We start from the raw sequence: 23919 nt of genomic DNA on the forward strand, positions 1-23919 counted from the left end.
TTAATATACATAAAGCTCTTAAAACAAGTGTGGCATATAGTACTCAAGTGTTATTATTAACTATTATTAACTGATTTGTATTTCCTTTATGTATATTCCTTATAAGTCTCCTCTATAATTCAAGAGTCTTCTGCAATTTCAGACAACTTAATGAAAAAAAAATTTATACATGCAGGAATGGCTGATTTAGTCTCTTCAGTCTTTCAGAGGGTAGAATTCTTCAAGTGAACTTATTTTTCCCTTCATGTTACAGGTGGCATGCAAGACTACAATTATGTATGGGCCAACTGTTTTGAGATCACATTAGAACTATCTTGTTGCAAGTACCCACCTGCTTCACAGCTTCGACAAGAATGGGAGAATAATCGGGAGTCTTTGATCACATTGATTGAAAAGGTAAAGTAACTGGCTGGAAGTGTGGGGTATGGAAATAATGGATCAAAAGAGGGGGAAATCCAGGTGCATTTGAATGACAGTTTATATTAGATATCTTTTATGTATCTCTTTTAAAATAAAGATTGTAGGTTAATCTACTGAAACATATTCTTGCTCTGCCCTGCACCCCTAGCTCTCTGCTCCAGAGGGCTCCCTTTGCCTGTCTTGAACACTTTCAAACTGAAATAAGTAGCTAAATTGTACTACCAGATTCTTATAATGTCATGTGGTCATTTTTTGCTAAGTGCTTTTATGTGAACCATGGACAACAGTTTAAACATCAAACAGGCTATTACAACTATTGGACGTACCAGAAATTATATCTTGTTGAGAAAACTAGTAGTCTGGTTTTAAGGACAGGAAATTTTTTTTAAGGCTTATTTTTTTATTGGAAAGGCAGTTACAGAGAGAGAGAGAGAGACACACACACACACAGAGGTAACAATCGATTGATCTTCCATCCACTGTTTTACTCCTCAAATGGCCACAACAGCCAAATCTGGGCCAGACTGAAGGCAGGAGCCAAGAACCCCATCTGGGTCACCCAAATGGGTGGTAGCAGTCCAAATCTTTTGACCATATTCCACTGCTTTCCCAGATGCATTAGCCAGGAACTGGATTGGAAGCAGATCATCTGGGACTCACACTGGGAAGCCTTGTGGGATGCTGGCATCACAGGTGGTAGCTTAACCTACTGTGCCACACCACCACCTGGAGCACAGGGAATTTCAAAAGCAGCTCTCTGGTATTGGGTTCAGACACACAGGACTTAAGTTTAAGGATTTAATATTTTTATCTATATTTTAATTCAACTTCAAGGGACTGACAGATGTTTTAGGGAGATGATATAGAGGGGTAAGCTTATACTTTAGAATTTCCATCATCAATGCAGAGTAAAATTATGCTGTTTTACCTTCCAAATTGATTGTCTCTGAGCTTTGATTCTTGTTTTATTTTATTTTATTTTTTAAGGTTCACATTGGAATTAAAGGATTTGTTAAAGATTCAGTAACAGGATCTGGTTTGGAAAATGCAACCATCTCAGTGACTGGTATTAATCATAATATCACGACAGGCAGATTTGGTGATTTCCATAGATTACTTGTTCCTGGAACTTATAACCTTACAGTAGTTTTAACTGGGTAAGAATTTAGACTTTTAATTAAATTGTCAAGCCTCTGTTGTATATCTAAGACAGAAGTGTAGTCTAGTGAATATTATTCACTTCATTTAGCTTTTATTTTTCTTGTTATTTTTTGCCTTTTGTAATGAGAAAATACTATTGTGCAGTTTTTTGTCACATAGTCTAACAGCACAACCAAAGGTGAAGCTTGAAAGATGCCCAGCTGTATAAAGCATTGCATGATGGCTAATTGAATACTGGAGTGTAAGAAACCCAGGACTCTGTAAATGACATTTTGAAGAACTGTCTTGTTATCAGCTTTCTGGTATATTAAATGAGTGATTTCCCACCTCCTCTGGAAATCCTTTGGAAGCTCACTTTGATAAGGGTTTAATTGGTAACTTTTTATGTAATTTTGAACATTTCTGCTTGGGAAAGAAGTTGGATGACAGTTTGATAAAGCAGTGCAAAAAGTTGAATAATTTATTTCTTTTTTGAGTATTGTAGTATTGGGTATAATGAAGTAACAACCTCAGCTTTGGAGTGTATTCTTTCCTTTGAATGTAATATTTTGTAAGGCTTCTAGAGTGTGGTGCCTGAGAAGAGAGGAATTCTTTAGACTTAATCTAAAATCCTCTGTGATGTATCCTAAAACTCTTAAATTTACACTTCTATATTTAATTTGCATATTCATAAACCACTAAGTTAAAGAGTATGAAGAGGCTACCATACTTTTGTAATGTAAAGCATTGTGTTTCTTTCTTTTTTTTTTTTTTAAGATTTATTTATTTATTTGAAAGTCAGAGTTACACAGAGAGAGAAGGAGAGGCAGAGAGAGAGAGAGAGGTCTTCCATCCTCTGGTTCACTCCCCAATTGGCCTCAATGGCCAGAGTGTGATGATCCAAAGCCAGGAGCCAAGAGCTTCTTCCGGGTCTCCCTGCAGGTGCAGGGGCACAAGGACTTGGGCCTTTTCGACTGCTTTCCCAAGCCATAGCAGAGAGCTGGATCAGAAGTGGAGCAGCTGGAACTCGAACCGGCGCCCATATGGGATGCTGGCACTGCACGCAACGGCTTTACCCACTATGCCACAATGCCAGCCCCAAGGATTGTGTTTCTTAACACCATGCTATCTACTTTTTCAAATATTTTTTTCAGGTATATGCCATTGACTGTTAATAACATAGTGGTGAAAGAAGGACCAGCCACAGAAGTGGATTTTTCCCTTCGGCCAACTGTGGCTTTGGTAAATGATGACACAACTGAATCTGTAGTAACTGCTAGCACAGTTGCTGTACCTAATATTCCTCCTGGTACATCATCCTCCCACCAGCCAATTCAGCCAAAGGACTTTCGACATCATCATTTCCCTGATATGGAAATCTTCTTGAGAAGGTTTGCCAATGAGTATCCTAATATCACCAGGCTTTATTCATTGGGAAAATCAGTAGAGTCAAGAGAACTTTATGTGATGGAGATATCAGATAACCCAGGTGTCCATGAACCAGGTAATTGGTGTGGTTTTTCACTCTGTACTATTTTGATGTGCTTCATCCAAAAAAGTTACTTATAATATATATAACTAGAATTAAGAAGACATTTAAAAAAAGAAAGAAAAAAGGAAATGTAACCAGCCTTTTCCCAAAAAAGAAAAGACTATTTGGCAGTCTATATTAGGTATGGTAGATTAGATTCCTTCTACTAATAGTACTTTTATTTTTCATATTATATAGCAAATATGCTGGAGCTTCAAAATTTCCTGGGAAAAATAGAATTGAAAGATAATGTGCATTTTCCATGGACTTTTCAAAGCTTTCTCATGAAAGCCTACTTGAGCCCACTCAAGCAGATAGATGAGTATTAGTAAGGGAGCTGCTTTATAAGATGTTTATGAAGGTTTTTCTTTGCTTCCTTTGCCAAAAATACATGTTTTCTTGGTCTTTTGGTTCAGGGTTTTTCTGTATCTTGGGGAAAAAACAGAGAGTCCATGGCAACTGAAAAGGAAAAAAAAATCTTCTGTGTAATTATTTTGTTTGCAGGTGAACCAGAATTTAAATATATTGGAAATATGCATGGAAATGAAGTGGTAGGAAGAGAACTGCTATTGAACCTCATTGAGTACCTTTGTAAGAACTTTGGACTAGATTCTGAAGTCACAGATCTGGTTCGCAGCACTAGAATTCATATTATGCCATCCATGAATCCTGATGGATATGAAAAGTCCCAGGAAGGTAAAGAATAGCTGTCTTTTCCTGCTTAAATCTTATGGCATGATTGCTCTGGGATAGGAGAGAATTTGAACAGGTTGTTTTTCTGAAATCTCTGCCTACTTTATTCTTATCATTTATAATTGGTTTTAGCTCATGTATTTTTGTAAGATAGGCCAGTCCATTCAATAATTATATGACCAACTTTATATTTAATAGCTCCTTCTATTTTGGTTATGGCTCTTCCACTATTGAATCACTCCCTAGATATCAGCCAGGGCAGGGCTAGGTTGAAGCCAGGAGCTCAAAATGCCATGCAGGTCTCCCACGTGGGTGGCAGGGAACCAAGCACTTGGGCCATCATCTGCTGCTTGTAGAATGCATTAGCAGGAAATTAGATGGGAAATAAAAGAGTTGGGACTCAAATCAGCTCTCTAATAAGGGATGTGGGTGTATCAAGCAGTGGCTTAACATGCTCTGCCATAAAGCCCACCCCTGAGCAAAGTTTTGTTTTATTTTGATTTTTAAAGACTTATTTATTTATTTATTTGAAAGAGTTACAGGCCGGCACCGCGGCTCACTAGGCTAATCCTCCACCTTGCGGCGCCTGCACACCGGGTTCTAGTCCCAGTTGGGGCGCCGGATTCTGTCCCGGTTGCCCCTCTTCCAGGCCAGCTCTCTGCTGTGGCCAGGGAGTGCAGTGGAGGATGGCCCAAGTGCTTGGGCCCTGCACCCCATGGGAGACCAGGATAAGTACCTGGCTCCTGCCATCAGATCAGCACGTTGCGCAGGCCACGGCGGCCATTGGAGGGTGAACCAACGGCAAAGGAAGACCTTTCTCTCTGTCTCTCTCTCTCACTGTCCACTCTGCCTGTCCAAAAAAAAAAAAAAAGTTACAGAGAGAGGGGGAGAGAGACAGAGTGAGATTCTTTCCACTGGTTCTTTCCACAAGTGGCCACAACAGTCTGGGCTGGGCCAAGCTAAAGCCAGGATCCAGGAATTCCATCCGGGTCTTTCACATGGGTGGCCCATCTTTTTTAGCTTCCCAGGCACATTAGCAGGAAGCTGGTTTGGCAGTGAAGCAGCTAGAACTCAAGCTGGCACTCTGATATGGAGTTCTGGCATTGCAAGCTGTGGCTTAACCTACAACACAACCCCAGTCCCCTGAGTGGTGTTTTATTATCATTTGTATAACTGAGTTTTTTCCTCTCAAAGTGTGACCAAAGGGCAAAAATGAAGGGATAATGGCTTTACCTCTTTGTTTAAAAGTAATACTCAATGTGAAAAGCAACTTTAAAATCTCGATGTGAGTAATAATAATAAAGCCTGTTATGCCAAAGTTACAGGTAAGATTGCCAAAGTAGTAGTATGTGTTAGGTTAAAATATAAGTGAAACAACTTAAATTTGAACCTTTTTCTTACAGGAGATTCAGTAAGTGTAATTGGAAGAAATAACAGCAACAATTTTGACCTGAACCGAAATTTTCCAGACCAGTTTGTTCAGATCACAGATCCTGCCCAACCAGAAACCATTGCTGTAATGAGCTGGATGAAGGCCTATCCATTTGTACTGTCAGCAAACCTACATGGAGGTACAGCATCTTTATATTCCATTTATTAATTCTTACTGAAAGCATCTGAAAATCCTGTGGAATTTTATTTGTTTATAGTCTTTCTTTTTAAAGAATATTCATTTATTCATCCATTCATTCATGTGAGAGGCAGAGGGAGAAAGAAAGATTTTTTTTTAAGATTTATTTATTTATTTATTTTAAAGACAGTTACAGGGAGGGAGAGAGACAGAGAGAGAGAGAGAGAGAGAGGAAGAGAGAGAGGAAGGTCTTCCATCTGCTGGTTTATTCCTCAAATGGCCACAGTGCCCAGGGATGGGCCAGGCTGAATCCAGGAGCAAAGAGCTTCTTCTAGGTCTCCCATGTGGGTGCAGGGGCCCCAAGACTTGAACCACCATTCTACTGCTTTCCCAGGCACATTAGCTGGGTCAAAAGTGGGGCAGCCGGGACTTGAACTGGCACCCATATGGAATGCTGACACTCTAGGCAGCTACTTAGCCCACTGTGCCAGAGCGCCAGCCCTAAAAGAGAGCTTCTAACTGCTGGTTCACTCTCCAAATGTTTGCAATGGCAGCAGCTAGGCGGGGCTGATTCTAGGAGCTAGCAACTCAATCTGGGTCTCCCACATGGGTGGCAGGAACCCAATTGCTGAAGCCATCACTGCTGCCTACCAGGGTCTGCATTGCTAAGCAGGAAGCTGGAACTGGGAGTGGTACTGGGACTTAAAACCAGGCATTCCCATTTGGGATACAGGTATTTTAAATGCCAAATGCCAGCCTTTAGTCTTAGGCTTTCTTAAAATGAGTACCCTTTTTTTTATGGCAAACAACAATAAACATCTTTTCTCATTGCTATGACAGTTTCCTGGGTGTTTTCCAACTCTCTTATGCTTTCTTCATACTTCTTCCTAAAGTTTAATAAACTTTATGTAAGTTTATATTTAGGAACATTCTCTTATCTTTTAGTTGGTATATTCTTTTTTTAAAAAGAGTATTTGTTTATTTCAAAGGCAGAGTAACAGAGAGACAGATCTTCCACCCATTAGATCACTTCCCAAAAAAGAAAGAGAGATCTTCCATCTGCTGGTTAACTCCCCCAAATACTGGCGACAACCAGAGCTGAGCCTGCCTGAAGCCTGGAACCCAGAATTCCATCACAGTCTTCCATGTGGGTGACAGGAACCCAAGTACTTGAGCTATAATCACTGCTTCCGAGGTGAATTAGCAGAGATGGATGGAAAGGGGTGGCCAGGACTCAAACCAGCCCTGTAATATGGGATGTGGGTGTCTCAAGTGGCAGCTTAACCCATTGCATGGCAGAGTTTGTTCCTGCTTGGTGTAGTTGTAACTGCAGCACAGTGACCTCATTGTCGTGTAGTATCTGAACTTACGTACTTCCATGTTATTAAGCAGTAATGGATCAGTTGAAAAGAATGAGAAGTCAAAGTGAGTAAGAGTGAAGGTGTTACTCAAAATAAAAACATGTCCACACGTGATTTTTTTAAAAAGATTTATTTATTTACTTGAAAGTCAGAGTTATACAGAGAGAGATGGAGAGGCAAAGAGAGAGAGGTCTTCCATCCTCTAGTTCACTCCCCAATTGGCCACAACCGCTGGAGCTGCGCCGATACGAACCCAGGAGCCAGGAGCTTCTTCCAGGTCTCCGATGCGGAGGCAGAGGCCCAAGGACTTGGGCCATCTTCCACTGCTTTCCCAGGCCATAGCAGAGAGCTGGATCAGAAATGGAGCAGCTGGGACTCGAACTGGTGCCCATATGGGATGCTGGCACTGCAGGCAGCGACTCTACCCACTACACCACAGCACCCGCCCCTATACATAAGTTTTTAAAAAAGATTTGTTAATTTGTTTGAAAGGCGAAGTGACAGAGAGAAGGAGATAGGTAGGGAGGTGGGGAGAGAAAGATCTTCCATCTGCTGGTTCACTCCCCAAATGGCTGCAATGGCCAGGGCAGGGCCACTTTAAGTGAGTGAATTATCTAATATATGAACTATGTGACCATAAAGCTGTTTTTTAAAAAATGAGTGAGAATATTAACAGTGGACAAAAAATGGTTAAAAAATGTAATGTCAACATTTATTAGAGTGGCCCAAAGAAGTATCTCTGTTGAGATTTGATTGCATAGATACTAAGCAGCCTGCAATTTTAGAAGGACAGTATACACTTATGGGTATTTAGATTGAGAAAGTAAATTGAACTTCTTCAAAAATTGCTTTGAATGCTTTCTAGTAGTAGAAAAATACTGCTATAGTTGGTAATCAAGGAATGTTCTCAAAGAGCCATACAGTAATTAAGACGTTGTACCCTGGTTAGAAAATGATTTTTTCTTTCCTTTTTAAAATATTTTATGTTTGATAAAAATATTTTTCATTTTAAGCTTTTAAAAATATTCTTGGAGGACCAGTGCTGTGGCATAGTGGGTAGAGCTGCCACCTGCAGTGCTGGCATGTAAATGTGTGCTGGTTCAAGTCCTGGTTGCTCCTCTTCTGATCCAGCTCTCTGCTACAGCCTGGGAAGACAGTAGAAGATGGCCCAAGTCTTTGGGCCTCTGTACCCACGTGTGAGACTTGGAAGAAGTTCCTGGCTCCTGGCTTCAGATCAGCCCAGCAGGTGGAAGACCTCTCTCTGTCTCTGCCTCTCTGTAACTCTGCCTTTCAAATAATTAAATAAATCTTTAAAAAAGATGTTCTTGGAGCCAACATTATGGCATATCAGGTTAAGCTTCCATCTGTAGTGCCAGACCTGGAGTAAGCTCCTGGCTCCTGATTTTGGCCTAGCATAATCCTAGCCAATATGGCCATTTGGGTAGTGAACCAGCAGATGGAAGACCTCTGTCTCTCCCTTTCATTCTCTGTAACTCTGTCTTTCAACAAAATAGAATAAATTTTTACAAAAAATAGTCTTGGAATGGGTCAGATGTTATGTTGGCTGAATCTGAAAACTTAATAATAGCTACAGTCCAAGGAAAATAAATCACAACTTTGCAAGATGTCATATCAAGACTTGGCATGGTGAGAAGTAGGCATCTTCAATCATGAGACATGCTTCTCTCCATGACACATTTTGTTTTCTCAAATTCTTTTATTTTTAAAATTTTTTAAAAAGATTTATTTACTTGAGAGGCAGTTACAGAGGAAGAGACAAAGTGAACCATCTGCTGGTTCACTCCCCAAATGGCCACAATGGCCAGAGCTGGGCTGATCCAAAGCCAGGAGCCAGGAGCTTCTTCCCGGTCTCCCATGTGGGTTCTGGGACCCAAGGACTTGGGCCATCTTCTACTGCTTTCCCAGGCCATAGCAGAGAGCTGGATGGGAAGAGGAGCAGCCAGGACTTGAACCAGTGCCCATATGGGATGCTGGCGCTTCAGGATAGGGTTTTAACCTGCTGTGCCACAGCGCTGGCCCCTTTATATCTTTTATATATGTCTTTTGTCGTTGTTGTTAAAGATTTATTTTATTCATTTTTAAAAATATTTATTTGAGAGAGAGAGAGTTACAAACAGAGAGAGGGAGAGACGGGGAAAAAGATATTCCATCTGCTGGTTCACTCCCCAAATGAGCGCAATGCCTGGAGCTGGGCCGATCAGAAGCCAGGAGCTTCTTCCAGGTCTCCCACGCAGGTACAGGAGTCTATAAACTCTTGGGCCATCTTCTGCTTTCCCAGACCATAGTAGAAAGCTGAATTGGAAGAGGAACAGCCGGGACTAGAACTGGCACTAATATGGGATGTCAGTGCCACAGAGGCTTAGCCCACTATGCCACAGTGCCAGCCCTCTATTTTATTCAATTGAAAGGCAAAATGATGGAGAGGGAGAGACAGAGACAGACAGAGAGAGATCTTCCATCCACTGGTTCACTCCCCAAATGGTGTGATGGCTGAGGCTGGGCCAGACAGAAGCCAGAAGCCAAGAGTCTTTGCTGGGTCTCCCATGTGGGTGCCATCTTTCCCTGCCTTCCCAAGTGCATCAGCAGGGAGTTGAATAGGAAATGGAGCAGCTGGGACTCAAACCAACACCCATACGGGACCCTGGCACTACAGGCAGTGACATAACCCACTATGCCTCAATTGTTGCCCCTACATATGTCTTAATGCATCACTTTCTTTACCTTACATCATGAAAAGTCTTATGACTTAACTTTAATTAAATGATTTCTCATATGACTATGAGAAATTTTTAGCATTTTTTTTCTGAATGTGGGTCAAGACTGGTTCTGAAATCCATGATTTATTTAATCTCTCTGTTTTAGATTACGTATCTTCAAGATAAACAGGATGAATTGCTTGTACCTAAAGGGTCTCTTGTTTTAAAATTACATGACCTTAAAAATATCAGTTTTGGCTGGCGCTGTGGCTCACTTGGCTAATCCTCCACCTGCGGCGCCAGCACCCCGGGTTCTAGTCCCGGTTGGGGCGCCGGATTCTGTCCCAGTTGCTCCTCTTCCAGTCCAGCTCTCTGCTGTGGCCCGGGAAGGCAGTGGAGATGGCCCAAGTGCTTGGGCCCTGCACCCGCATGGGAGACCAGGAGGAAGCACCTGGCTCCTGGCTTCGGATCGGCGCAGTGCACCGGCTGTAGCGGCCATTTGGGAGGTGAACCAATGGAAAGGAAGACCTTTCTGTCTCTCTCTCTCTCTCTCTCTCTCTCACTGTCTAACTCTGCCTGTCAAAAAAAAAAATATATCAGTTTTACTGAAAAAGTCAAATTTCATTTGATTTTTCTGATCCTAAATTTTCATAAAAGTAAAATTATTTAAATTATACATATATACTTCTGTTTGCAGTTCTGACATGTATGTTGCAACTGTAAATTCAGGCAAATTCCCAGGATTTTTCTAGTTAAGACAACCTTTAGGTGTCCTGGATAGCTATTCATTCTCTCATTTATCCATTTTGATTTTCTGTTGAGGAAATAAGTATATTTCTCATTTCTGTTAAGGAAATTAGCCTTAGCAAATTTTATTGATTTCCCTACTCTGGCAATATTATGAAAAGTTTACTTTATGTTACTGATCCATCTTGAAATAGATAACATGATACATTTTCCTTTTCCCCTTGTAGGTTCTCTGGTGGTTAACTACCCTTTTGATGATGATGAACAGGGACTTGCCACATACAGTAAATCACCGGATGATGCTGTGTTTCAACAAATAGCACTTTCGTATTCCAAGGTAAGCGTATGTTTGAACTAAAGAAGCTATAAAGTTAATTCTTGCACTTGAAAAAGGTCATAAAGCAAATCCCACAGTACCTGGATCAGCTACATAGTGGCCTTCCACGACTCCCTTCCAGCAGCTGGGGGCTTTTTCTCTGTTGCACACCTGACTTTTGGACATTGGAGTGCTCAGTGTTTCTAGACTGAAGCAGGAGCTTTTCACCTGTGATTTTAGCATGATCAAATACTTCAGCGTGCTGGCTTATTTCCTTTGAGGAATACTGAAGTTATAAACCTATTAAAGTAGGCTAAAACTAGTGATTGACAACCATCAGCTATTTCTGTACATTAAGGTTTATTGACACGTAGCCATAGCCATTCTTTTACATATGTACAGCCATGTTTGTCTGTATCCGTCTTCTCTTTCAACATTTGAAAATAACATTGTAATTCCCCATAGTAACAAACTAAGGAAGAAAAAACCTGTAGTTCTCTCAGTATTTAGGGCAGAATTGAGTAGTTGCAACAAAGATGCCCATATTTATAAAGCCAAGAAGTTTTACTGTCTGGCCTTTTACAGATAGTAAGAACTTGGCCAATCCCTGCTCTCAGCTGTTTGAGGTTGTATAGTAACCTGTAGCAAAGAAAAGTAGTCAGAAATTTTTGTGTTTGATAAACTTCCAAAAATGAATGTGAATTACTTTTACAGTCAGAAAAGTTAACGTGTGTGTGTGTGAAATTTTTATTTAAAATTATTAAGACTTGGGAACTAGATTTGTTCATTTCCATTCTAGTCTTAGTACTGACTCAGTTGGTGACTTCAGTGGTTACGGATAATGGAGATTATTACTGCAACTCAGCTCTGTAATCAGCCTCCGTCCTTGCACTTTCCCCACCCTCTCATTCTCTACAAATGGACCTTCCATGTGAGACTGCTCAGAGCTCTTAAGGGCACGGGTGTTTATTTTACCTTAAAGAATTATTTGTTTGAGCATACTTGCTTTTAATGGGGCATACATGGAGTAATAACAGAAGAATGGATACAGTATACCAACCATCCAAATGAAAATTAAGTGATCAGATATTCATATATTCCCATTACACAGTCTGCTGATTCTCATGGTTCTGCTTTTCACCCTCATGGTGACTTCTAGTTCCTTAGCTTCTTTTTATTTTCTTAGCCCATTAATCCTTTTGATTTGATTTACCTTTCTACCTAGCCTGGAGCCATGGGCAGCCACACGTTTTCAGTGATACCCCTAAGGATCTTTAACACCCTCTTGACATATCTGCCTTGCCAATGACCAGTCCTCAGTAATTAATACCATCTTTCTTTTCCATCCCAGTACCACATGCAGAACCCAGAATACTCACAGAGTAGTGGCCATTTGTGGCCATATGCTTCATATGTATGCCTGCCTACCTCAGCTGAGCCCTGGGTCCTGGTTAGCAGTGTCTCATGTTCTGCTACTTGACTCCCTGGCTCCTTTCCCACCATGGTGATTCTAAGACTTTATCTTCTACCTGAGCCCCCTAATCTCAGTTCTGCTCCTCTTGTTTTCATGAGATTACTTTGCATTAAACTAAAGTGAACTTCGAGTAATCTGATGTGATCTTGTTCAGATTCTGGCTTCTCATACTTTTTATTTGTGTCTTATCCATATTCTCCTCAGTTTTAGTAGTCCCACTGCATTTGCCTCTGAATCTGTGACTCTATATCTTTTTTTATAGCTGGGAAAGGTAATCATTAAAAGCCTTATTCTTAACTCATAGTCTGCTTTTTATGGTCCGCAAGCAACTTGCCTAGAATAAGGTCTTTGACCTTCATAAAGCTACCATTCTAAATTGTTGGCTATTTTTGTTTTTAATCTTTATGCTTCCAAATTTCTCAAAAGTAAATAGTCTTGAGAGACTTCTGAGTAGCCAAAGATATTGCTGACTTTGTAGTAACCAACCTTCCAAAAATTTTTCCCCAAACAACACAAAATTACTTTACAACTGCCAAAATTGTAAACAAAGCACACGTTTGGCATTACAGAAAATCTTGAAACTGCAGAATAACTGAGTAAAAAGAAAAAGAAATCCAGGCATGATCTCTGTGTACCCAGCCCACCTATGCCTCACCACAAGGCTGTATGGGGAAGAAAGGCTGACTAACAAAACCCGAGGAGAAGACCACAGAGGAGGCCAGTGAAGGACAGGCCTGAAGGTGATTTGGGAGGACCAGACATTATACACAACCCGAAGTCCAAAAGCACTAAAAGGTCACTGAGCAAATAAGAGCACTACAGTACAGGGAAGAGATTTCAAAATGCCCATGACTTACAGGATCTGGTGAGATTTAAGGAGATAAATACAATTTTAAAGGACAGGTGGGTTTAAAAGGCAATCTTCCAAACCCATAGCATCTGGGAGAGGGAAAAGCAAGACAAAAGGAAACACAGAAGTGTTCTTTGGTAATTAGAGAATGAAGGGGGAAAGAAGGAAAAAGGAGGTAGAATAGACTTCTAAGAGAGGGAAAAGAGCTATAAAATCAGAGATCTCCTAACTCCACCCCACTGCCAAGACAAGCCACAGAATGACAGCACTGACACACCTGTCCTCTGCTAGACTGACAGAAAATGGCACCATTAGCCTCGGAATCATATAAAACAGCACAGTACTATAAAAATGCACAAGAGAAAAATAAATTCCAAGGGGAAGAGTGGCAGAAAACCAGGAGATGAAATTTTACAATTATGAACCAGGGAAACCTTTATCACCACCAAAAATAATTATGAAGCAGAAGAAAAATGAAACATGCATTGAAAGTGTGACAAACCATTTTAACTGAATTTAAAAAAATGAAAACAGAAATGGGGAAAAAACAGAGAGTAAGTTAGTGGCTCGAACCAGGCACTCCAGTATGGGATGCAGCCATCCCAAGGGGCGTCCTAACCGCGGAGGCAAACACCTGCTCCAGCTTCTAGATTTTAAAGTGAAATGGTTAATTCTCAGGGATAGGGAATTGGGAAACCATTGTTTTTCTCTTCAGTGCTTTTTCATTCTCTTTTTCATTTTCTAAAGAGAGAAATGAAGTTTTGACTATCTTTCAAAGCTTATCTCTTCGGGGAAACTTCTGCCATGCTAGTCAGAAACAAACTTTCTCACCTCTGGATTCCAATAACATTTGCTCATGCCTCCATGGCAGTATTTCTTGGCCTTCCTTGAGTAAGCAGTTCCACTTGTGCTGTATGCTGGACACTAGGCTACATGCTGAAGACAAACCATTTCAAAGGAGTATTGTATTCAAGGAAGAAAAAGATGCAGCCGGCAGTCACAGGATAAGATCATTGTTGTACATGGTACAAAGCACAGCAGGCCTCGCTCAGTCCCTGAGAAGCTGGGGGAAGCTGCTTACCGCTCACTCCATGTGTGTGCATCATCTTTTCTGAACGTCACACTCCTTCAAAGCCTGAAATGAAAGTACAAGCAGAATTTTGTGTTTAGAGAGGGTTTAGGTTAGGTGTTAAGTTATTTGTAACTGAATCTCATACATGACGTCTTCAGTATTTTCTTAAAGAACACATTCAACCATTGTTCTTAAAAATAGATAATAAATTGACATAATCAAAAAATAGCACATGGAAAAACTCTTACTGCCTCCCATGGTTCCATCTACCACATCCCCACCCCCACCTCCTTAACATACTCTGTTAGTAATCACTTTTATTATTTTCCTATCTTTCTAGTGTTTTTGATGCAGACGCTTTACTTGTTTTTCAGGAAAATTCCCAGATGTTTCAAGGTAGACCATGCAAGAATATGTACCCTAATGAATATTTTCCTCATGGAATAACAAATGGGGCTAGTTGGTATAATGTCCCAGGTGAGATTATTTAATATCCAGGCCTTACACCTTTCCAGATTTTCCACTCTCCTGGATGGTTCTGCTTGTTAGTAACCTATTAATTTTGGGAAAGGGTCTTTTTTTTAAGATTTATCTATTCATTTAAAAGGCAGAGTCACAGAGAAGCAGAGGCAGAGAAAGAAAGAGAGGTCCTCCATCCCTGATTCACTCCTCAGATGGCAGTAACGGCCAGAGCTGTGCCAGTCCAAAGCCAGGAGTCAAGAATTCTTCCAGGTCTCCCACATGGGTGCAGGGGCCCAAGGACTTGGACCATTTTCTGCTTTCCCAGTTCATAGCAGAGATCTGGATCAGAAGTAGAGCAGCCAGGACTCGAATCAGCACCCATATGGGATGCCAGCACTGCAGGAGGCAGCTTTACGCACCACACCACAGTGCTGGCACAGGGTCATTTTTTTTTAAAGGTTTATTTTATTTATTTGAAAGGCAAAGTTACAGAGAGAGAGACAGGGAGAGACAGAGAAAGAAACCCTCCATCCACTGGTTCTCTCCCCAAATGGCCACAACAGCCAGAGCTGGGCCGTGCCAAAGCCAGGAGCCAGGAGCTTCTTCTGGGACTTTAACCTGCAGCCATATGCGATGCCAACATTGCAGGCAGCAGTTTAACTTGTCATGCCACAGCGCCAACTCCAAAAGGATCATTCTTTTTAAAATATTTACATATTTTTAAAACAGTCGCATAATATTTTTAACTTTTTACAGTAGATACACTTTGAGGTTTTTTTTTCCTAAGATTTATTTATTTGGGCCAGTGCTGTGGTGCAGCAGGTTAAAGCAATGGCCTGCAGTACCAGTATCCCATATGGGCACCGGTTCGCGTCCCAGCTATTCCACTTCTGATCCAGCTCCCTGCTAACATGCCTGGGAAAGCAGCAGAGGATGGCCCAAGTTCTTGGGCCCCTGCACCCATGTGAGAGACCTGGAAGAATTCTTGACTCCTGGCTTTGGATCGGCTCAACTCTGGCTGTTGCACCCATTTGGGGAGTGAACTAGCAGATAGAAGACCTCTCTTGGGACCAGCGGCTGTGGCATAGTACGTAAAGCCACCTCCTTCAGTGCTGGCATCTCATATGGGCGCTAGTTCAAGTCCTGGCTGCTCCACTTCAAATCCAAGTCTCTGATATGGCCTGGGAGAGCAGTAGAGGATGGCCCAAATCCTTGGGCCCCTGCACCTGTATAGGAGACCCAGAAGAAGCTCCTGGCTCCTGGCTTTGGATTGGCAAAGCTCCAGCTGTTATGGCCTTCTGGGGAGTAAAACAGCAGATGGAAGCCCTTTCTCTCTCTGCCTCTGCCTCTCTGTAACTCTTTCAAATAAAAAAAATGTAAAAAATATAAGATAAAACCTCTCTGTCTCTCTGTTTCTCTCTCTCTTTCTGTCTGTTTCTACCTCTCTCTCTGTAACTCTTTCAAATAAATACAATAAATCTTTTAAAACATTTATTTATTTATTTATTTGAAAGAGTTATAGAGGAAGGGAGAGTCAGATTTTCCATCTGTTGGTTCACCCCCCAGATGGCCACAATGTCTGGAGCTAGGCCAGGCCGAAGTCAAGAGCCAGGAGCTTCATCCAGGTCTCTGACATGGGTGGAAGGGGCCCAAGGCCTTGAGCCATCTTCTGCTACTTTTCTTAGGCCGTTAGTAGGGAGCTGGATCAGAAGTGGAGCAGCCAGGACACAAACCAGCGCCATATGGCTTGCTGACATTGCAGGCTGAAACTTTACTCGCTATGTCACAGCACTGGCACCCGCAGTTTGAGTTTTGAATGAAAGTAATGCATTAAAATTTGATGCAGGTGTTACATTTTATTTCTGGCTATTACAAAGAACTTTGTATATGCTAATAGAAGGGATGCAAGCTACACTTGAATTCTTCTTGAAGTGAAAGTGTAGGTGCTTTGCCCATACCACAAGCATCAAAGAGCTCTCAAGTCAAAGTATTGTTTTTTGACCAACAGTGATGCAGGATGAATTTGGCTTTTACTAGGAATTCTGTTTATCTTTCAGGATCTGAGTTATTTAAAACTTCTTCAGGGTGACGTATTTTAAGCTTTTATCCTTCAGGTGGAATGCAGGACTGGAACTACTTGCAAACAAACTGCTTTGAAGTCACCATCGAGCTGGGTTGTGTGAAATACCCACTTGAGAAAGATTTGCCAAAGTTTTGGGAACAGAATCGAAGATCTCTAATCCAGTTTATGAAACAGGTGACTATTCAGGAGTGAAGTATGAAATTTTTCCTAAGAATAAGATTTTTGTGTACACATATGGTTTTCATGCAGTAACTTTAGAATACATTCTAAAGTTTTAGATTTGTTCCATTTGTGTATTCCAATTTGTTGAATGTATTTATTTAGAAAACTCTTGTATTCAAATTGATTTGTTTCTATGTCTGAGGAAGAGTTGAAGAAAATGGTAAAACAGAGTAGTGATGTTTTGCTCCTGACGGTTACTGGCCGCTTTTTGCTCTGTCTTTATAAAATGCCAATGTAAGTTGGATACATACCTAAGCATTTGTCAGGTGATTGAAAGAAGGGCTGTGGAATAAGTGCTTTTATTCTTTTTCTTATTGCCCATGATTTACTGGGAAAAAGTTAATTTCCTTTTGTTTGACTATGCAAGGTGGCCAATAGGTAAAGATATATGAAACATGCTTATGGATAGTTAGGGCAATCTGACTAGTAGTTTGTACCAGTACTTTTGACTTTATCTTCTTTCTGAATAGTGTGGTATAAAGGCCATGAGTTTACTTATGTTTAAAAATATTTTATCCTGAAAAATGTTAAACATACAGAAAAAGTTTTAAGATTAATACAGTAGGGGCTGAGGAGTGAACCAGCAGATGGAAGATCTTTCTCTGTCTCTCCTTTTCTTCCTCTGCAACTGTGCCTTTCAAATAAATAAATAAATCTCTTTTAAAAAAATACCAGGGAGTGCAGTGCAGGATGGCCCAAGTACTTGGGCCCTGCACCCCATGGGAGACCAGGAGAAGCACCTGGCTCCTGCCATCGGATCAGCGCGGTGTGCCGGCCGCAGCACACCGGCCGTGGCGGCCATTGGAGGGTGAACCAACGGCAAAGGAAGACCTTTCTCTCTGTCTCTCTCTCTCACTGTCCACTCTGCCTGTCAAAAAAAAAAAAAAAAAAAAAAAAAAAAAAAAAACACCACTTTTCTTCATATACCTAGATGAAGCAGTTTTTAGTATTTTGCTGTATTTGCTGTATTTATATGTATATTATTTATAATATATTTTGGCTGAGCCATCTCAATATAAATGTAGGTAGTATGCTATTATATTTATATACGTATTTCAGCATCTCTGAAAAACAAGGATGTTCTACAAGTTGTCTCTAAATACCTTTATCTAATTAAGAAAATGAGTAGTAATTCTCTAATATTACCTAACACCTGGTCTATATTTAAATTTTCTTTTTCGTTCTCTCTCTCTTTTTTTTTTTTTTTTTTTTTGACAGGCAGAGTGGACAGTGAGAGAGAGACAGAGAGAAAGGTCTTCCTTTTGCCATTGTTTCACCTTCCAATGGCCGCCGCGGCCGGCGCTCTGCGTCCAGCCCACCGCGCTGAACCAAAAGCCAGGAGCCAGGTGCTTATCCTGGTCTCCCATGGGGTGCAGGGCCCAAGGACTTGGGCCATCCTCCACTGCACTTCTGGGCCACAGCAGAGAGCTGGCCTGAAAGAGGGGCTGCCGGGACAGAATCCAGCGCCCCGACCGGGACTAGAACCTGGTGTGCCGGCGCCGCTAGGCGGAGGATTAGCCTATTGAGCCACAGCGCCGGCTTATATTCAAATTTTCAAAACTGTCCTCAAAATGTAGATTTAAAGCTGTATTTTTAAAACCCAGATCTAGTCAAAATGTGTGTATCACAGCACTGGCCCAAACTGCATTTTTCAAAAAAATTTTTCTTTTAATCTTTCCTTTTTTAAAATTTTCATTTTATTTGAAAGGCAGATTGAGAGGGAGGTGGGCAGACAGAGATCTATCTTCCATCTGCTGGTATGCTTGCTAAATACCTGCAACAACCAGGGATGGGCAAGGCTGAAGCTAGGAGCCCAGAACTCCTCCAGATCTCCCTCATGGATGGCAGAGACCGAAGTACTTGTCCATCTGTTGCCTCCTGGGATGCACTTTAGCAGGATGCTGGATCTGAAGCAGAGGATCTGGAGCTCTGATGTAGGATGTAGGCATCCCAAATAGTGACTTAACCACTATGTATTACATTTGATTATTGTATCTCTTTACTCTTTAAATAAATAGTCCTTGCATTGTTTAAATAGCCTTTGCATTGTTTAAAAAACACCACTTCATTTTTGAAGAGTCCAGCCCTGTTTTCTTGCAGAATGTTCTATATTCTGAAATATTCAGACTATGCTAAAGTTTACATTTTGTAGAACATACTGGTTTTTTTTTTTTAGATTTATTTATTTATTTGAAAGTCAGAATTACACAGAGAGAGAAGAGGCAGAGAGAGGCAGAGATAGAGAGAGGGGAGAGAGAGAGAGACCGAGAGACTGAGAGACCATAGCAGAGAGCTGGATTGGAAGTGGAGCAGCAGGGCCTCAAACAGGCGCCCATATGGGATGCCAGCGCTTCAGGCCAGGGCGTTAACCCGCTGCACCACAGCACCAGCCCAAACATACTGTTTTTTTTTTTTTTTAATGTAGCCATTTGCTTTCTATTTTCCCTACAAATATTTATTTATTTGAAAGGCAGAGTTACAGAGAGAGAGAGGGAGAATAGAGAGCTCTTCCATCTGGTGGTTCACTCCCCAGATGGCCACAACAGCTGGAGCTAGGCCGGTCTGAAGCCAGGAGTCAGGTGCTTCTTCTGGGTCTCCCATATGGATGCAGGGACCCAAGCACTTGGGCCATCTTCTGCTGCTTTCCCAGGTGCATCAGCAGGGAGCTGGATTGGAAGTGGAGTATCCGGGACTTGAACTGGTGCCTGTATGAGATGCCAGCATTGCAGGCAGCAGCTTTACTCACTATGCCATAGCACAGGCCCCTTATAGACCATATTCTTAATGATAAAGATAGCTTAGCCTATGAAAAAGTAGTCTTCAGAAACTAAAATACTTTGTTTAATGGGCATTTCCATTTGGCTTTGCTTTGAACTGTTAAATTTCTGTTTGTTCTGTTTACATTGTTAATATTCTGTTATTTTGGATATGATAATCTAATTGAAATCTGGGTGTCCTTACACTTTATTCAGGTTCATCAAGGTGTCAAAGGATTTGTACTGGATGCCACAGATGGCAGAGGTATATTAAACGCCACCATCAGTGTTGCTGAAATTAATCACCCAGTGACTACATACAAAACTGGAGATTATTGGCGTCTCTTGGTTCCAGGAACTTACAAAATCACAGCATCTGCTCGAGGGTGAGTGATGAATGTTTTAAAATTGAGGGCTTGGGGATAAGATAGATATGATGCGTTTCTGGAAGATTATCACCAGAAAGTTGAGAACCTGCTATGCAACCTTGAGTCCAGTGCTGGGAGGTTCTGAGCTGGTTACACCTTCCACTCTCCTCTTGGGGCAGAGGGAGCATAGGAACTGCCAGCTGCAAGCCCATGGAGTAAGCACTCTGAACAGTGGCTGTGTTTACCCTGCTGCTCTCTGATCAGCTGGCCCCTGTCCTGATATAAAAGCCTCTCTAAGTAACCTCCTTCACCGTTGCTAACAATTCCTGGAAGTAACTGTTTCTTCAAAGAAAAAAAAAATTCTCCTGTTCAGCTGTCTGCTTCTAGTTGTGTTGTCCAGTAGTTGCCACTAATTTACCCTGTCAAAGCTCTCTCACAGATACTCTTTTTTCACTAGTGTTTATGTGCCTTATGGCCATTTTCATCTCTCTCACAAGTTTTCTTTCTACAAAGGTTTGTTTATTTGAAAATAGAAAATGAACTTGTGTGCTTTCTTTAAAAAAAAAAAACAACACCTTACATTTTCTTTATCTTCTCCTTTTACAAATAGCTTGGAATTGGAACCATTTGACTGTTTTATCTGAAACATCAGTTTTACATTCTTGTCGTTTTTTCTTATGTTTTGATAAGTGTGTTATAACAAAATATTTTCCCCTCCCCCTACTAACTATGTCTGAAGAGTTAATGAAACTTTTTGAAGTAAGGATAAATACATGGAAAATTTATGATTTTTACTTTTTTTAAAAAAATTTATTTTCAAATATCTCATGGGCCATATATACAAGAGTTAACACTAATAAGTAATGAGTTTCTCCTTTTTTTTCCCATTTAGCAGAGTAGTAGATAAACTAAAGTGCACATTGTCTGAAAAGCAGGGTCAAGAATGGTGTTTTGATGGAGAATGTCCTATTAGTGCATTTCAAACCTTGCTCCCCAGATCACCTGATAGCAGACAAATGAACTCAGATTGAGGACACATGGGATTACCCACTGCAAGCACAGACTTGTTTTTGAAGTCATTTATTTAATCATTAAAATACACTCATATTTTACAGTATGCACATGTCTGTTCTTTGTTAATGTTTTTAAAAATTGCAGATTACCTCAGAGTTAAAAGTTTGGCTCTAGAAGAGGCACCACATTTGCCCCAGTGATTCACACATCGTCTGCACAGCTCTGTTTTCCCAGGGCTTGGGTCCTGCAGTCAGAGAAGTGTGGCTCTGAGCTGTCTCCTTTATTGTAGGTATAATCCAGTCACCAAGAATGTGACCGTGAAGAGCGACGGCGCTATTCAGGTCAACTTCACACTTGTTCGATCCTCAACAGATTCAAACAATGAATCAAAGAAAGGAAAGGGGGACAGCACCAGCACCGATTATTCCACTGATCCAACTACTAAGGAATTTGAAGCTTTAATTAAAGACCTTTCGGCTGAGAATGGTTTGGAAAACCTCATGTTAAGCTCTTCCTCAAATCTGGCTCTTTATCGGTATCATTCATACAAAGACTTATCAGAGTTTTTAAGAGGACTTGTAATGAACTATCCACACATTACAAATCTTACCAAGTAAGTGTCACCATTTGATTGATTTTTTTCTCTGTTTTCTTTTTAAGAAGGTACATTTAATATTAGACACGTTAAGCAATTCTTGTAATTTATTTAGAAATATTTGGGAGCTGAATGTATAGAGAATTGGAGTTTACTTATTTTGCCACAGATATTTGCTTGGAGATCTTTCTAACAATGAATCTCAGGACCTCCGTCATGGCACAGCAGGTTGAGCTGCTTCCTGCAGCAGTGCCATCCCACGTGAGCACTGATTCAAATCCTGGCTGCTCCACTTCCAATCCAGCTCCCAGTTAATGTGTCTGGGAAAGCAGCCAGTGATGGCCCAACTACTTGGACCTCTGCCACCCACATGGGAAACCTGGATGGAGTTCCAGACTCTTAGCTTTGGCCTGGCCCAGACCTAGCTGTTGTGGCCATTTGGGGAGTAAACCAACAGATAGAAGATCTCTGTTTTTCACTCTCTCTCTGTTAACTTTGCCTTCCAAAAAGCTAAAATAAATCTAAAAAAGAAACAGCAATGAATCTTGGGAACATTTATGAGGACCATTGGAGAATTACTTGTCACATCAGCAATAGACAGCTTGAGCCTCTAGAAATGTAAAATTAGTCTTCCTAATGCTTACTTTGAATGATTTCAAAATCCTTTGCACTTCTCAGCTACAGATTCATGTTTTGACTAAGTATTGTTTAGTATGTTTTATTGTGTTGAAGGCAAGGGAGAAATTTGGAACTATGAGCTCACCTGTCAGGGATCATGTGTAACCTTTTTTTCACATTAGAAAATGAAGCCTGGTTGCAGCGAGGACACCAACCAGCACCCATACGAGATGCCAGCATTGCAGATGATGGCTTAACCGACTATACCACAATGCTAGGCCCTACCCTACGTTTTTACTCTGCCTTTCTTCATTGGTCCTTTCAATTTTACCAGAGAGGCCAACGCTATGGCATAGAGAGTAAAGCCGCCGCCTGCAGTGCTGGTGTCCCATATGGGCGCCAGTTCCAGTCTTGGCTGCTCCACTTCTGATCCAGCTCTCTACTATGCCCTGGGAAGGCAGTAGAAGATGGCCCAAGTCATGGGAGACCTGGAAGAAGCTCCTGGCTCCTAGCTTTGAAGCAGCCCAGCTCCAGCTGTTGCGGCCATCTGGGGAGTGAACCAGTGGATGAAGACCTCTCTCTGTCTTCTCTGTCTCTCTGCCTTTGCCTCACTGTAACTGTCTTTCAAATAAATAAATCTAAAAAGAAAATTTAACCAGAAAATTTAGCTTCCAAATTCTGATTTATAATGTTAAATAGATGCAAAGAATGATATTTACTTTAGCAATACTAGTTACCTCTCTTCCTCAACTGGTTCTCAAATATTTTTGCCTAGCTTAGCCATATAAAGTTTATACTCTTACTTTAAAATAAACTAAAAATAGGACATTATTTTGCTGTCTGTTTACTTAGTTCATTTAACTTTTTTAACTCTTTATTTCAAGATATACTTTTATAGTTAACTATTTGCCAAAATATAGCACACCTACTTTTTGTGGGGCTCCACCCAGTTTTACGTGGTATATACACTAGGTATCCTTGAACAGCATCATGAGAAAGCAGTCTTTATTCTATTACTTTCTCAGTTTAATGATGATTTTCTTTAAAATTCTGCTTGCCACCTAATGTTTTAATTTTTATTGTATTTTATTTTACTTTTTAAAGATATTTATTTTTGAAAGAGAATTTGAGAGAGAGACACAGAGAGACAAAGAGATCTTCCATCCACCTGTTCACTCCCCCTAATGGCCTCAACAGCCAGGGCTACACTGGGCTGAATCCAGGAGCTTCTTCCAGGTCTCCTACATGGGTTCAGGAACCCAAGCACTTAGGCCATCTTCTGCTGCTTTCCCAGACACATTAGCAGGGAGCTGGATCAGAAATGGAGCAGCCAGAACTCAAACTGGCACCTTTATGGGATGTCAGCACTGTAGGCAAGTGTTTAACCCACTACGCCATATCACCAGTCACTGACTTTCTTTTCTATTTAACTTTTGTAAATTTCTTTTTAAAAAAATTTTTTAAAGATTTATTTATTTTATTTGAAAGTCAGAGTTACACAGAAGAGAGGAGAGGTAGAGAGAGAGAAAGAGATCTTCCATCCGCTGATTCACTTCCCAGTTGGCCACAATGTCCGGAGCTACGCCAATCTGTAGTCTCCCACATGGGTGCAGGGGCCCAAGGACTTGGGCCATCTTCTACTGCTTTCCCAGGCCATAGGGATCAGAAGAGAGTTGGATCAGAAGTGGAGCATCCGGGACTCGAACTGGCGCCCATGTGGGATGCCCACGCTACAGGTGGTGGCTTTACCTGCTATACCACAGTGCTGGCCCTATAAATTTCTCTTTATAGTAAAGAGCATTATACTCAGAACTCTTGGATAAGCAGAGCATTTAACCATTGTTTTGTTTTTAATAAAGTATCTTTACTATGAAACTGATGTTATATTTATATTAAAATATGTTTATATA

At 41.0% G+C, this 23919-nt stretch overlaps 1 protein-coding gene across 1 annotated transcript in view; it reads left to right on the forward strand.

Moving 5' to 3' along the window:
- CPD (carboxypeptidase D) overlaps positions 1-23919 on the forward strand; it is an 80162-nt gene that overhangs the window by 37322 nt on the left and 18921 nt on the right. The window contains exons 3-12 of the mRNA XM_002718901.5: positions 254-396; positions 1408-1577; positions 2715-3064; positions 3596-3787; positions 5188-5355; positions 10407-10516; positions 14266-14368; positions 16468-16610; positions 19631-19800; positions 21086-21409. Coding sequence (XP_002718947.1) covers positions 254-396; positions 1408-1577; positions 2715-3064; positions 3596-3787; positions 5188-5355; positions 10407-10516; positions 14266-14368; positions 16468-16610; positions 19631-19800; positions 21086-21409 — 1873 coding nt within the window. The remainder of the gene's footprint in view (positions 1-253; positions 397-1407; positions 1578-2714; positions 3065-3595; positions 3788-5187; positions 5356-10406; positions 10517-14265; positions 14369-16467; positions 16611-19630; positions 19801-21085; positions 21410-23919) is intronic.

Source organism: Oryctolagus cuniculus, chromosome 17, assembly GCF_964237555.1.
Source record: "Oryctolagus cuniculus chromosome 17, mOryCun1.1, whole genome shotgun sequence".
Lineage (NCBI taxonomy): Eukaryota > Metazoa > Chordata > Mammalia > Lagomorpha > Leporidae > Oryctolagus > Oryctolagus cuniculus.